The sequence below is a fragment of the Natator depressus genome, chromosome 25 (assembly GCF_965152275.1).
Source record: "Natator depressus isolate rNatDep1 chromosome 25, rNatDep2.hap1, whole genome shotgun sequence".
NCBI classification, from domain to species: domain Eukaryota; kingdom Metazoa; phylum Chordata; order Testudines; family Cheloniidae; genus Natator; species Natator depressus.
In genome coordinates this window covers 1,286,691-1,300,444 of record NC_134258.1, presented here as the reverse complement: position 1 = coordinate 1,300,444, position 13,754 = coordinate 1,286,691, and the positions used below count along the sequence as shown (strand labels likewise).

The 13,754-nt window shown below is 42.0% G+C and overlaps 1 protein-coding gene across 6 annotated transcripts in view; it reads right to left on the bottom strand.

Moving 5' to 3' along the window:
* The window catches only part of RANBP3 (RAN binding protein 3), a 183,288-nt gene that overhangs the window by 137,189 nt on the left and 32,345 nt on the right, over positions 1 to 13,754 (bottom strand). For all 6 annotated transcript variants that reach the window (XM_074939879.1, XM_074939881.1, XM_074939880.1 and 3 more), the window contains exon 2: positions 10,308 to 10,363. In XM_074939879.1, the coding sequence (XP_074795980.1) occupies positions 10,308 to 10,363 (56 nt within the window). The remainder of the gene's footprint in view (positions 1 to 10,307; positions 10,364 to 13,754) is intronic.

Here is a 13,754-nt window from a genome sequence, read left to right as displayed (position 1 = left end):
AGCTTTGAAAGTATCTCGTCTCCTCATTGGTCATTGTGGTCAGGTGCCAGCGAGGTTATCCTAGCTTCTTAACCCTTTACAGGTGAAAGGGTTTTTCCTCTGGCCAGGAGGGATTTTAAAGGTGTTTACTCTGCCCTTTATGACAGTCCTACTTCAGCCAATCGCTCAGACAAACAAGTTTGTTTGCATTTGCAGAAGTTAATGCTGCCTGCTTCTTCTTTACAATGTCAACTGAAAGAGAGAACAGGTATTCGCATGGCACTGCTGTAGCCGGCATTGCAAGATATTTACATGCCAGATGCGCTAAAGATTCATATGTCCCTTGATGCTTCAACCACCATTCCAGAGGACATGCATCCACGCTGATGATGAGTTCTGTTCGATAATGATTCAAAGCAGTGCGGACCGATGCATGTTCATTTTCATCATCCGAGTCAAATGCCATCAGCAGAAGGCTGATTTTCTTTTTGGTGGTTTGGGTTCTGTAGTTTCCGCATCACAGTGTTGCTCTTTTAAGTCTTTTGAAAACATGCGCCACACCTCATCCCTCTGAGATTTTGGAAGGCACTTCAGATTCTTAAACAGTGGGTCGAGTGCTGTAGCTATCTTTAGAAATTTCACATTGGTATCTTCTTTGCATTGTGTCAAATTAGCAGTGAAAGTGTTCTTAAAATGAACAACATGTGCAGGGTCATCATCCAAGACTGCCATAACATGAAATATATGGCAGAATGCAGGTAAAACAGAACAAGAGACATACATTTCTCCCCCAAGGAGTTCAGTCACAAATTTAATTAACGCATTTTTTTTTTTTAAACAAGCATCAGCATGGAAGCAGGTCCTCTGGAACGATGGCTAAAGTATGAAGAAGCATATGAATCTTTAGCGCATCTGGCATGAAAATATCTTGAGACGCCAGCTACAACAGTGCCATGTGAATGCCTGTTCTCACTTTCAGGTGACATTGTAATTGAGAAGTGAGCAGCATTATCTCCCATAAATGTAAACAAATTTTTTTTTTTAGCAATTGGCTGAACAAGAAGTAGGGACTGAGTGGACATGTAGGCTCTAAAGTTTTACATTGTTTTGTTTTTGAGTGCAGTTATGTAACAAAAAAACACTACATTTGTAAGTTGCACTTTCATGATAAATTTCAGAGTAGCAGCCCTGTTATTCTGTATTCGCAAAAAGAAAAGGAGTACTTGTGGCACCTTAGAGACTAACAAATTTATTTGAGCATAAGCTTTCGTGAGCTACAGCTCACTTCATCGGATGCATCTGATGAAGTGGGCTGTAGCTCACGAAAGCTTATGCTCAAATAAATTTGTTAGTCTCTAAGGTGCCACAAGTACTCCTTTTCTTTTCATGATAAAGAGATTGCACTACAATACTTGTATGAGGTGAATTGTAAAATACTATTTCTTTTGGTTATCATTTTTACAGTGCAAATATTTGTAATCAAAAAGAATATAAAGTGAGAACTATACACTTTGTATTCTGTGTTGTAATTGAAATAGATATATTTGAAAATGTAGAAAAACATCCCAAAATATTTAATAAATTTCAATTGGTATTCTACTTTTTAACAGTGTGATTAATCTCAATTAATTTTTTTATCTCTATTAATTTTTTTGAGTTAATCACATGAGTTAACTGCAATTAATCGACAGCCTTACCTCAAACTTAAAAAACTGAGTTGGTTAACACCTAAAATTGATGCATTAACAGATGGAGTTGCCCAAAAACAGTTAGCTACAGCATGTAAAGGCACTCCTGCAATCCATTTGGCATGAACACAAAATCAACACACACTGGGGGAACAAATTCAGGTTTTACCAGAACAGGTAACTACCCCCACTCTCCTCTCAGAGCCAGGATAAAAACCCAGGGTGTGGGTTCCCCACTGCTTTGACCCACTGAACCACACACTGCACTCAGAGCTAAAAATGTAACCTCTTTTCTCAAATATTTTTACATACCTGTTAGGATATAAAGGAAAACTTCTCAGTTTGCTAAACTTGCTGCTGCTGCTGCCTGTACTTTAAGATACCTTCATAGAGTTACTCTCTCGGCTCAGGTCACCCTACCTTCCTAGGTTGTTCCCCCCCCCCCACAACCTTCTACTTGCTCTCTGTTTTAAAAGTTATAGTTTTTACAGAAACCTCCAAAAGATAAAGACATTGAAAACAGAACAATGCAACAATCAAACAAAACAAAACAAGGTAAAAACTTTAAATAAATCCAGTAAGTTAATTATTTTAACCCTTCAGGAATGCAACAGCTGGAATTACTCCTAACTTTCTTAAAGATATGGTTGCCAAGCAACAGAATGCAGACTCTGTTCCTAATCCTAACCACTGACTAATATTTGAAACATGGGCTTTCCTTATTTCCATATACCAGAGTTTTAAAATAAATTTTAACATAAAGTAATAAAAAATGCCTTAAGTTACTAAATTAATACCACAAATTTGGCAAATATAAATTTTTATCAATTTTTATTAAAAGTTTTAAATAAAAAGGTAATAACTTATTTAAATGTGTTACTTTTTTATTTTTTATTTTTGTTTCCCTTATTTTGTATCATTAGAAATAGAATTCTGGCTCTATTTGTTTTTAATTATCATGTATGTTGTCCTGTGTTGTACAGTGTGTGTCATGTGACTTTTTGTTTTTATTTTGTTGCAACAAAAGTCAATTTTATATATATTTTTTTTAATACAAGTGGTACCACATTATCATAATATAATTAATACCAATTTTTTTTTCAAAGTTCAAAAAGGCCTCAGCAACATTAAGGTAAGGGTAATATTAACAAAATATCAATTTCTTGTTTGGGTTTTTATAAACTTGTTTGCACTTCTAAATACAGTAAAAGAAAGTTATAGCAAAAATGTTTTAAAAAAATTTATGCATAAAGCTAATCAAACAATTTCAACAGCTTTCCACCTTTTCAATAGGTTTCCAGCTTTATCTCCCAAACACAACCACGTGTCATGAAAGTTTAATACCCTCAAAGTATTTGCATAGACCTGTATTTAAAATTCATTTTGGTTCAATTTTTATTCTCTCTTAAGTTATGCTAAAGGGAAGTAATGGTTGTTAAAGGTTGTGCTTCTAAACAGTTAAAAGTGGAATTGGTATCACAAGCAAATTAACTCCAAAAATCGTGATAAAAATTATGTTACCTCTTTTGCTAAAACAGAGTGCTCAGCAGGGAAAAGCAATACACCTTCTCATAAAAGATTGTGAGCATCTATTTTAGCAGTTAAGTATTATATTTAGTCTAAAATATTAGTAATCCACCTCAACTAAAAATGGAATCTCTACACAACAATTGCAAAAGCATAGCTTGTGTCTTAAAAGACTTGGTCCCTATTACATTGTAAACACACTAAGTTACTCTGTGTATTAAGTTTGGGTTACTGAAAACAAGAGAAATATAAACAAGCAAAAACTTTATTAGGTTAACTAACTTAGGGCATGTCTACACTTGCCATTTAAAGCAAAAAAAGTCCCTTTTTGTGCAAAAACCATGGGAGCGTCTACCCTTTTCAATGACTTTTTGCGGTGAAACTCAGAAGTTTCACTGCAAAAAGAAAACCATCTCCACGAGAGGCGTACAGCTCTTGCCAGTGATGCGCAAGTGAAGACACATTCTTCCTGTTTACAGAGCTTTTAGCCTCCGGAGGATATCCCACAGTGCCTAAGTGACCACTCTGGCCAGCAGCTCTGACGCCAGGTAAACAGACATCCACCCCTCCCCCTGTAAACTCCCCTTCCTGTTTTTTTGGCAAGTGCTCACTTGTCATCTGGCCAGGTGACAATGGCTGCTCCCTGGCTTGGAGCAATGCTGAGCTACTGGAGCTGATCAGTGTTTGGGGAGAGGAGGCTGTGCAGGGACCCAGGATGCCCCACAACCATCCCCCCCCCCCCCGCCCCCTTTCCCACAAGACCTATCGTCAAACGGAGAGAGCTGCACTGTGGGATAGTGCCCTCAGTACACTGCTCTCATCGGCATGGAAGTGCTGCAAACGTAAACACACACTGATGCTTGTGGAAGTAAGTGAGCACACAAGCCAGCGCTTTTCTTTCACCGGTTCACTATCACCGGTGAAACTGACAGCACAAAAACTCTGCAAGTGTAGACACAGCCTCAAGCTGTTTAAGACTGCATCCTACAGACCAAAGACACCAGAAGATATCACACCACAAAAGTATCAGAAGGTATCCATACACAAGGAAGAAACCACCAAGCATCAAGAAAAGAAAAATGAAGAGATTTATAAATAAGAGACTGGTCAACTACACCTCAATCTACCATAGTTAGACAACTATGCTGGCAATCAGCTAGAAACAACTGTCATGTAATTTGAATTTGGCTGGGTAAAAGCAACTGTATTATTGCTATATTGTTGTACTATTGCTGTACTGTTGTATTACTGCTGTACAGCATTTACAAGGAGCAATACCCTGCTAGACTGTTTAGCCAACACACGAACGGCAGCAAACAATATGAAGGCAAGAAAAACAAATTGGTAAAGAAATTAAGTTCCACAGTAGTAAACAAATTCCCTGGTAGGACCAGTCACACTTTGGGGTCAGTGACTCTGCATCCCAAGCAAGGCACATTTTATTCAAAACAATCTCGTTCAGTGTCTGGGTACCAATACTAAACCCTGGCACAGCAATATTTGATCAATTGGTTACTGTCCACTCAATAGGTTATCTGGAAGACAGTGTCCATAAGGAACAACTGGCTCTACATCAACAAATGGGGTACCACAGAGCAATGCAGCAGAGAACATAGCCATTCCCGATTCCTGCCCAGCAAAGCTTATCAGAGAGTGACAACGAGCAGTAAGGGTAACCTATAACTTGAATGGACAGTACCAGGCAGTAACTAACTACAAATATTTATATGTAAAGGCCTCATTTGTAATGTCACTACTCAACATTTCTTGTACTTCTCATATACACTGTAAAACACACTGTAGTAATACCTATCTCAGTCTTTCAAAACACTCAGCCTACTACCAAAAATAGTACAGGCGGTAACTGCAAATGGCCCAATAGGATGTGTTGCTATCTGCAGTACCACAAGGGCCAAACCCCAATAACAGATTGGAAAACGATTATTATGCTTGACTATAAGGTGGTGTCATATGTACACACTCTACATATATACCCACGTACACTACAAATATATACGCCATATCCATATTATTCATATATATTAATTATTTAGGAGTGCCTCTAGGGCTCAATCATAAAACTACATTCCGCAATCAAAGCCCCGGGCCTAACATTCCCAGGCCCACCATAAGGGACTACAATCAATTGGAAAATAAAATCTCTCCATCAGTCATACAAGGGAACGTGCAGACTACGGGACAGATACGGCATGAATGGATGGATGGTAAAGTAAGGTGACCACATAACAGTGTTTAGCCCACTGGGTCATCTTCAGTCCATGCATTATGCTTTTTTGGGATGATGGGTAAACATCCTCCCCATAAAAAGACAGAAAGTGGGGGAATGTAGTCGGAAGAGGGTCTGAAACATAAGCCCTAGTATCAGAGGCCTGAGCTAAAGTAGTGGTCAGACCTTTGCTGATATAAAACAAAATAAGGCCCTGCTCACAGAATCTAGCAAGAACAGGGCTGATATTGCCAAAACACATTCCTAAGAGGTGGTAGGCACAGAGCATTCACACAAACACATTCCAGAAGGGTGGTAGCAGAACACCACGATACCAACACATTCCCCAAAGATAACAGGAACACGCTGACCCACCCTAAAGATAAGGTCAGGATGAGAGTGTGATGGATAGAGATGTACAAGGTGATAGGTGGAAACCGGCTCTGCCAGAGGGTGTCAACTAACTACATCAGAGGGGCAGTATGTAACTTGTTTGTATTGATGTATAAAATGGAGTCTCAGAGGGAGCGTCTTTGGCCAGCTGAGGGGATAGTGGAAAGTCCCTCCACTAACTAAGCTGCGTCCATTGTCACGCGCATACATGCACTGAGTGTACTTGTAGCAAGTATAAGGCACCAATACCATGCTTCATCGACAATAAACCTGACCAAGTTCCTTCGCTACAAACCAAGTCTCTGGTTATTGGGCACTTCGATCGGAGCCTGCTGTACAGGTTATCTGGCCAGAGTCAGTACAGCATGCAGAGAGAACACACACACAGCCAACATCTGACCATGGGAGGAAAATAGTCTTAAAGGGGCAGGACAGGGACTCCTGGCCAGGAATGCAAGGACAAAGACTAGCCCCTCGCTGTGGGGTGCTGCTGAACAGTCCCTGCCCAGGAACCGCTGCCCTAAGAGAGCAGGGCCGCCACAGCGGGACTCATAAGAACAGTCATAATGGGTCAGACCAAATGTCTACCTAGCCCAGTATCCTGTATTCCGACAGTGGCCAATGCCAGAGGGAATGAACAAAACAGGTAAGCATCAAGTGATCCATCCCGTCACCCATTCCCAGCTTCTGGCAAACAGAGGCTAGGGACACCTGCCCATCCTGGCTAATAGCCATTGATTGATCTATCCTCCATGAACTTATCTAGTTCTTTTTTGAGCCCTAAGAGGGTTCTGAGCAAAGTTACTGAGCAATATTTTTTCATTGATTTCAGCATGTCAGCTGAAATCCATATTTACCGACAACTACCGATTAAAATCAAATCCTGCCTAGCCTACCTAAAGGTTAATAATGGAGAGTACTATCTCCAGAAAAGTCAGCTGAAGATACAGAATCCAGCTACAACAACAGGAGGCCTTGTAAAGTCAAGTTTCATTTTCTGCAGTAAATTGGAGTAGTACCTGAATTCTCCATAATTCTAAGTATCTATTAATGATCAGACATGGCCCAGATGTGTTAGATTGTCACATGGGGGCACACCTTGATAAGCTACTTTTTTCCTTCTCCCACTGATGGTTCCAGGATAGCCTGCTGAAGAAAAGAAGCATTCTGTATAGTGTCTGACAAGGGTCAACTTGACCAGGATTGCAAATAGGGTTGCCAATTTCAGTTGAACATATTCCTGGAGGTTTCATCATATGACAATCTTTTATTAAAGATTGAGCTTTAATTCCTGAGATTCCAGGACAATCCAGGAGGGTTGGCAACCCTAACTGTAAAGCTAACAGAAGTTTAAACTACCTCCAGCCAAACACATTTTGCTAGAGTATAAATTATTATTTTCTATTATCTAAAACTGTGTATTGTGCCAATTTTTTAAAAATTCTTTACAGTACACTTAAAATAAAGCCTCACTCTTCTGCCCCTCCCCTCCCGCCCAAAAGACATGCATACAGGCAAAATTCCCATCAACTTTAATAGGAATTCTTCCTGCGTAATCTTAATAAAGAATTGCCAGGTTTGGCATGTAATCAAGGAATCCACTTAACCGGGGTGTTTCTTTGGGAAGAAAACTAAGCCCAGTGGTAGTTAATGGCAAATGCTGTCAACCGCTGCTCAATGACACAAACCTAAGGAAAATTACCTTTCTGTAAAGATGTAGTTCACTATTCATGTCTTAATACTCTGAGAGTTTTTACAGATTAGATTACATATAAAATGACAGTCAGATAGCGATAAGAACTAACTTTTGGGAAGAATTAACAATATTTATTTGATTAGAGAACGTGAAACTTGAAAAACAGTAGATCTGTAGAAAAGACAGATTTTTAAATTTGAATTGTGGCAGACTTTAAATTGGAACCACTTTTAATAGTAACAAGTTGTCAGCCAGGGTGACAGGTTTCTCTAGCTCTCTACTTACAGAACAAATACAGTACTGGAATGTAAATACAGCACAGCATGGGAGGAGGTGACCAGCCCTCTGTGGAGAAAGAAGTGGTTCTGGACTATTTAGAAAAGCTGGACGAGCACAAGTCCATGGGGCCGGATGCGCTGCATCTGAGAGTGCTAAAGGAGTTGGCAGATGTGATTGCAGAGCCATTGGCCATTATCTTTGAAAACTCATGGCGATCGGGGAAGGTCCCAGACAACTGGAAAAAGGTTAACGTAGTGCCCATCTTTAAAAAAGGAAAGGAGGAGAATCCGGGTAACTACAGGACAGTCAGCCTCACCTCAGTCCCTGGAAAAATTATGGAGCAGGTCCTCAAGGAATCAATTCTGAAGCACTTAGAGGAGAGGAAAGTGATCAGGAACAGTCAGCATGGATTCACTGACTAATCTAATTGCCTTCTATGACGAGATAACTGGCTCTGTGGATGAGGGGAAAGCGGTGGACGTGTTATTCCTTGACTTTAGCAAAGCTTTTGACACGGTCTCCCACAGTATTCTTGCCAGCAAGTTAAAGAAGTATGGGCTGGATGAATGGACGATAAGGTAGACAGAAAGCCGGCTAGATTGTCGGGCTCAACGGGTAGTGATCAATGGCTCCATGTCTAGTTGGCAGCCGGTATCAAGTGGAGTGCCCCAAGGGTCGGTCCTCGGGCCGGTTTTGTTCAATATCTTCATAAATGATCTGGAGGACGGTGTGGATTGCATCCTCAGCAAGTTTGCAGATGACACTAAACTGGGAGGAGAGGTAGATACAATGGAGGGTAGGGATAGGATACAGAGGGACCTAGACAAATTGGAGGATTGGGCCAAAAGAAATCTGATGAGGTTCAATAAGGACAAATGCAGAGTCCTGCACTTAGGAAGGAAGAATCCCATGCACCACTACAGACTAGGAACGGAATGGCTAGGCAGCAGTTCGGCAGAAAAGGACCTAGGGGTTACAGTGGACGAGAAGCTGGATATGAGTCAACAGTGTGCCCTTATTGCCAAGAAGGCCAATGGCATTTTGGGATGTATAAGTAGGGGCATTGCCAGCAGATAGGGGGACGTGATCGTCCCCCTCTATTCGACATTGGTGAGGCCTCATCTGGAGTACTGTGTCCACTTTTGGGCCCCACACTACAAGAAGGATGTGGAAAAATTGGAAAACGTCCAGTGGAGGGCAACAAAAATGATTAGGGGACTGAAACACATGACTTATGAGGAGAGGCTGAGGGAACTGGGATTGTTTAGTCTGCGGAAGAGAAGAATGAGGGGGGATTTGATAGCTGCTTTCAACTACCTGAAAGGGGGTTCCAAAGAGGATGGATCTAGACTGTTCTCAGTGGTAGCAGATGACAGAACAAGGAGTAATGGTCTCAAGTTGCAGTGGGGGAGGTTTAGGTTGGATATTAGGAAAAACTTTTTCACGAGGAGGGTGGTGAAACACTGGAATGCGTTACCTAGGGAGGTGGTGGAATCTCCTTCCTTTGAAGTTTTTAAGGTCAGGCTTGACAAAGCCCTGGCTGGGATGATTTAGTTGGGGATTGGTCCTGCTTTGAGCAGGGGGTTTGACTAGATGACCTCCTGAGGTCCCTTCCAACCCTGATATTCTAGGATACTGGCAGCAGAGAAATCCAAGCTTCTGCCACCAAATCCTATGCCAACATGGTTCAACACTGAACTGGATAAAGCACCTTTAAGAGTAAATCTTCATGATATCTCTGCTTACACTTCCATGAGGAGTATCATTTATGGCTGGAAATGGACTGAGACAACATTTTGCATATACTTTGGTAACATCTTTCACTCACTATTGACCTGCGCTGGATTCAAAACAGACATCTGAGGGTAGGCTTCACATCTTGACAAAATAATTTTAGTAGCAACTAACTAAAACACTGGAAGGTTTTCTGTTTGAACCTAGCTTAATGCATCATGGAATTCATTCGAAAAACCGTGTCAGTCTCTCTTTCCAAGTTGAAGAATGTAAAGTGCATTTAAAATGCAAAATGCTCTGAGGTCACTGAGTTACACAGCTAACAGCAACATTTTTCCATTTCCCCAAACTTAAATTTAATGATGAGCAATTAACCAAGAAAATCAATCAGTAGTTGTATGTAATATGTTAAATTTTAGCACTAACTTGAACCATGTTTTTTTTCCTTTTAACTTTCCTTTTCATTTTGTTATTCTCTTTTCTTGCTTTCATTTCTATTTCTACATAGTAATAAGGTCTGCCCCTTTTTCCCATCTGTCTTTGTTTAAGATACTGCTTTGAAATTGCTCTAGATTTCCCCCACTTTCTGTCTCTCCTGCTTTCCTCCCACTAACCTATAATCTGTGTCTTCCCACATTTTTTCCTTGAATTTCAAACCCTAATGACAACTATCTAGTATCTTACCTAAACTTCAGAAGAGTAACACCATATACAAATTACTGAAATATTAGTGAGGATGACCATATGCCATAAAATGATTACATACACAGTGATAGCTCCTTACCTTCTGTGCTTTATCCTTCTGAAACACAAAGACGGGTGGAGCAATGGCAGGTTTTTCTGCAAAAAAAGAAATTGTTTTTTCCAACAGCATTAAATATTACAAAGTTATGCTCTGTGATGTTTTTCACAGAAAAAGAATGAATTCTGAAAATGTTTGCCTCACAATTCAGGGCAACTGCACTTGTATACCCCTCTGTGGTCCCTCAAGGGCACACACACAGGCTCCTCAGCTGTCACCTATCTTGGGTAGAGGGCCGCATCCCTCTCCCCTCTAATTGGGTTTTTTCCAGGCTGTACAGTTCCCTGCCTAACTGATATTCCCAGCAATCCGACTGCCAAAACTGCCAACAACTGCGCTTTGCTTTCTCTTCAAAGGTTAGGAATAATGTAATTGCCAGCAGTTATGAGTTACAAATAGCTCTTTACAAGCAAGCACATTTATTCTTATGGTGAAACCATTATAGTGAAAATATTTTAGAGACAATAAAAGAACCTAAATACTTGCTAATAAGCTTATCAGAGCTCACCTCCAAACTTCAGCAAGAGCTCTGGCAGCAATAGGTTTGTGTGTGGTTACAAATTCATAAACAGCCTTAGCTCAGAATAAACACAACCATGCATAGGTTAATGTTTCCTTTACAGCCTGGGCCTTGGATCTTGAGATTCCACCAACAAATTATCAGTAGAAAATAGTTCCCTCCTCGGGGCGTAGATACAAAAAGAAGGGCTTTTGCATAACCAGAGTTGGGAATTTGCTCTCACCTTCCCATAGAGATTCCCTAGGCAAACCAGTTAACATTGTTTGTCCAAACATCCATTCTTGTCTGGCCCATTGTTCAGACAGTCCTTTGAAGTTCACAACACCTCCCAGGAATCATTACTTTTGCATTTAATAAAATGGACTCCAGTTACTAATTCAGTAAGGTTTTTCAAGAATATTGCAGGAAATTGCCGTATGTGTCCCAGTTCAAGTATTAGTTACACTAGTTATAACTAAGGTGGGATTTGCAAAAGTGCCTAATGGCAGATCTACAGGGATGCAATTTTTTTTTAAAACTTTATTTTTTTTTTTTTACACTTCAATGCCAGTAAAAGCCCTAGTGTAGCTGCAGTTATACTGGCATAGGAGTGCTTTTGCTATATATACTCCTGGGGGGGGATCCTGTGGGACCCCTCGCCTGCAGAAAATGCCACGCACACGAGCCCCCCCACAGTATTTCTACATTTCCCTACAGAAAACGGCAGGGAAGCAAAGGGAAGCCACGCAAGGGGGAGGGGCGACCATGTGTGCAGTTTTTGTGCCGGACTGCCCCCCAAACAGAAGCACGGCATGAGGGAGCACACAGGGTTACATGCCACTGCCCCCACCCCTCATTTCTGCAAATGCAGAACTGCCCCGCTGAACGAGTCTGTGTCAGGCTCCACTGACTCTGTAGCTGAATGCAGCCTCTTTGGTCCTAGTGCCAGCTGTGCTCCCCTTCTGTGTGCTGGGAGCCTTCAATTTTCCGTGGAACACTGAGTGCCCATAGCAGGGGGGAAGGAAGAGGGGTGGAATAGGGCAGGGGGAAGGGAATGTGGGAGTGAGCAGAGAGGGGTGGAGAAGAAAAGGGAATAGGGGAATCGCAGGGGGAAGCGGGAGCCCGGCATGCAGCATCCCCTCACCAGTGGCTGGGGCTCTCCCATTAAGCAAGCCCATTGTACCCTGACAAGTCCTACCCCCTTACACCTGGACCCCACCGACAAGCCCTCCACACCCAGACCCCCACCCATAAAGCCCCACTCCCCCAGCATCCAGACCCCCCCAATCCCCAAGGCTCCCCGCTCAGCCCAAACACCATTACCTGGATCCCCTGCAGCGTACCATTGCCCCTGTGCATCCAGCTCTCCCACTGAGCCGCCCGCACCCAGACTGCGGCACTCAGAAACCTTTCACCCCACACCTGGATCCCCCCACACTAAGTCCCTCCACACTTGGCTGGGCAGGTTCAGCCCAGCAGGAGCAGCACCTGGCACAGAGGGGCAAGGCGCCGAGGTGTTTCTGTGGCAGGCCCAGCCCTTGCACTGTGTCAGGGTCAGGTGCAGCCTCGCTGCAGAGTCCCTGTACGGAGAGAGGTGGGGGCTTCAGGGTGATCTCCCACCTCAGTGCAGCCAGTGGACTGTGCTCCCCACTACCACGCTGGAGCCACATTTATTTATTGACAATTTTAAAATGTGTGCATAATTATTTTTGCACAGAATTTTCTGGCCCATAATTCCCTCAGGAATACGTATATCTTATTTCGCTCAGGGAACTGGCATAACCAAAACTAGAAAAAGCACTATACTAGGAAGTTTTGCCAGTATAGTTATACCGGTACATCCGTATCACCAAACCTTTTCTAGACTAAGCCTAAGCGATTTACACACACAAGCCCCACTTTCAATGACACTTATGCTTCTAAGCGATTTAGGAACTTTGAGTAGCAAACAAGGGAGTGTTGCGAGGGAGTTCTCCAGGTGAAGGAGGACTACATGACCTTGGGCGTGAGTTTGTCGTCTGTTAGGCTGTTGTATGCCTGCTGCTTGCCGTGTGCGCCTGCTTCATTAAAAAAGTTATAGCATGGACTGTTTAGGGGGCTGTGAGTTCAGCATAGCAACCAGCCAGGCAAGGCTTTGTAACCATGCTTTAGCTTGCCATCCTTTGATCCTTAGTCCCTTTAGGATCCCCTAACAAGAGGCAGGGCTACTCAGAAAGGCGGCGGGGTGGGGGGGCGGGGCATTAATAAGGCAGCTCGTACAGGACCAGAGGAGCTAGTGAACAGGAGCAGCAAACAGGAAAGTTTAGAAAGGGAGCACAAGAGCCAGATACACCAAACATTATCTAAACTCAGGCCAATAAACACCCTGTTTCCCCCACAAAAAAGACACTCTGAAATAGTAAATAGAATGCAGGCACAAGTACAGCAACAGAGTGAGGGCTATCCAGTTTATAGTACTGAACAGAAAGGATGGGCTCCACCTTAATATAAACAGAACCAGATTGCTGTGTATAAAATTAAAAAGGTAGTAGAGGAATTTTTAAACTAAGGGCTGGGGGAAAGCAACAGGTGCAGAGAAGCACATGGTTCAGACCAACACATCCCTTCACAGAGGATCTATTAGCAGGGATACTAGTCTATATCCTAATAAAGAGAAGAGGATAGAACTTATTAAAGTACAGGTAGAAACTGAAGAGAAACAGTCAAATGAAAAAGTCCCATTCAATTACATCACATGAAGACAGACAACTAAATATTGACACATTTTTATAAGTGCTTCTATACAAATAAAAGTCTAAATACTAAGATGGGTAACCTTGAGTGCCTGGGATTAAGTGAGGATATTGATATGATAGACACCACAGAAACTTGGTGGAATGAAGATAATCAATGGGACACAATAATACCAGGGTACATAATATATAGGAACA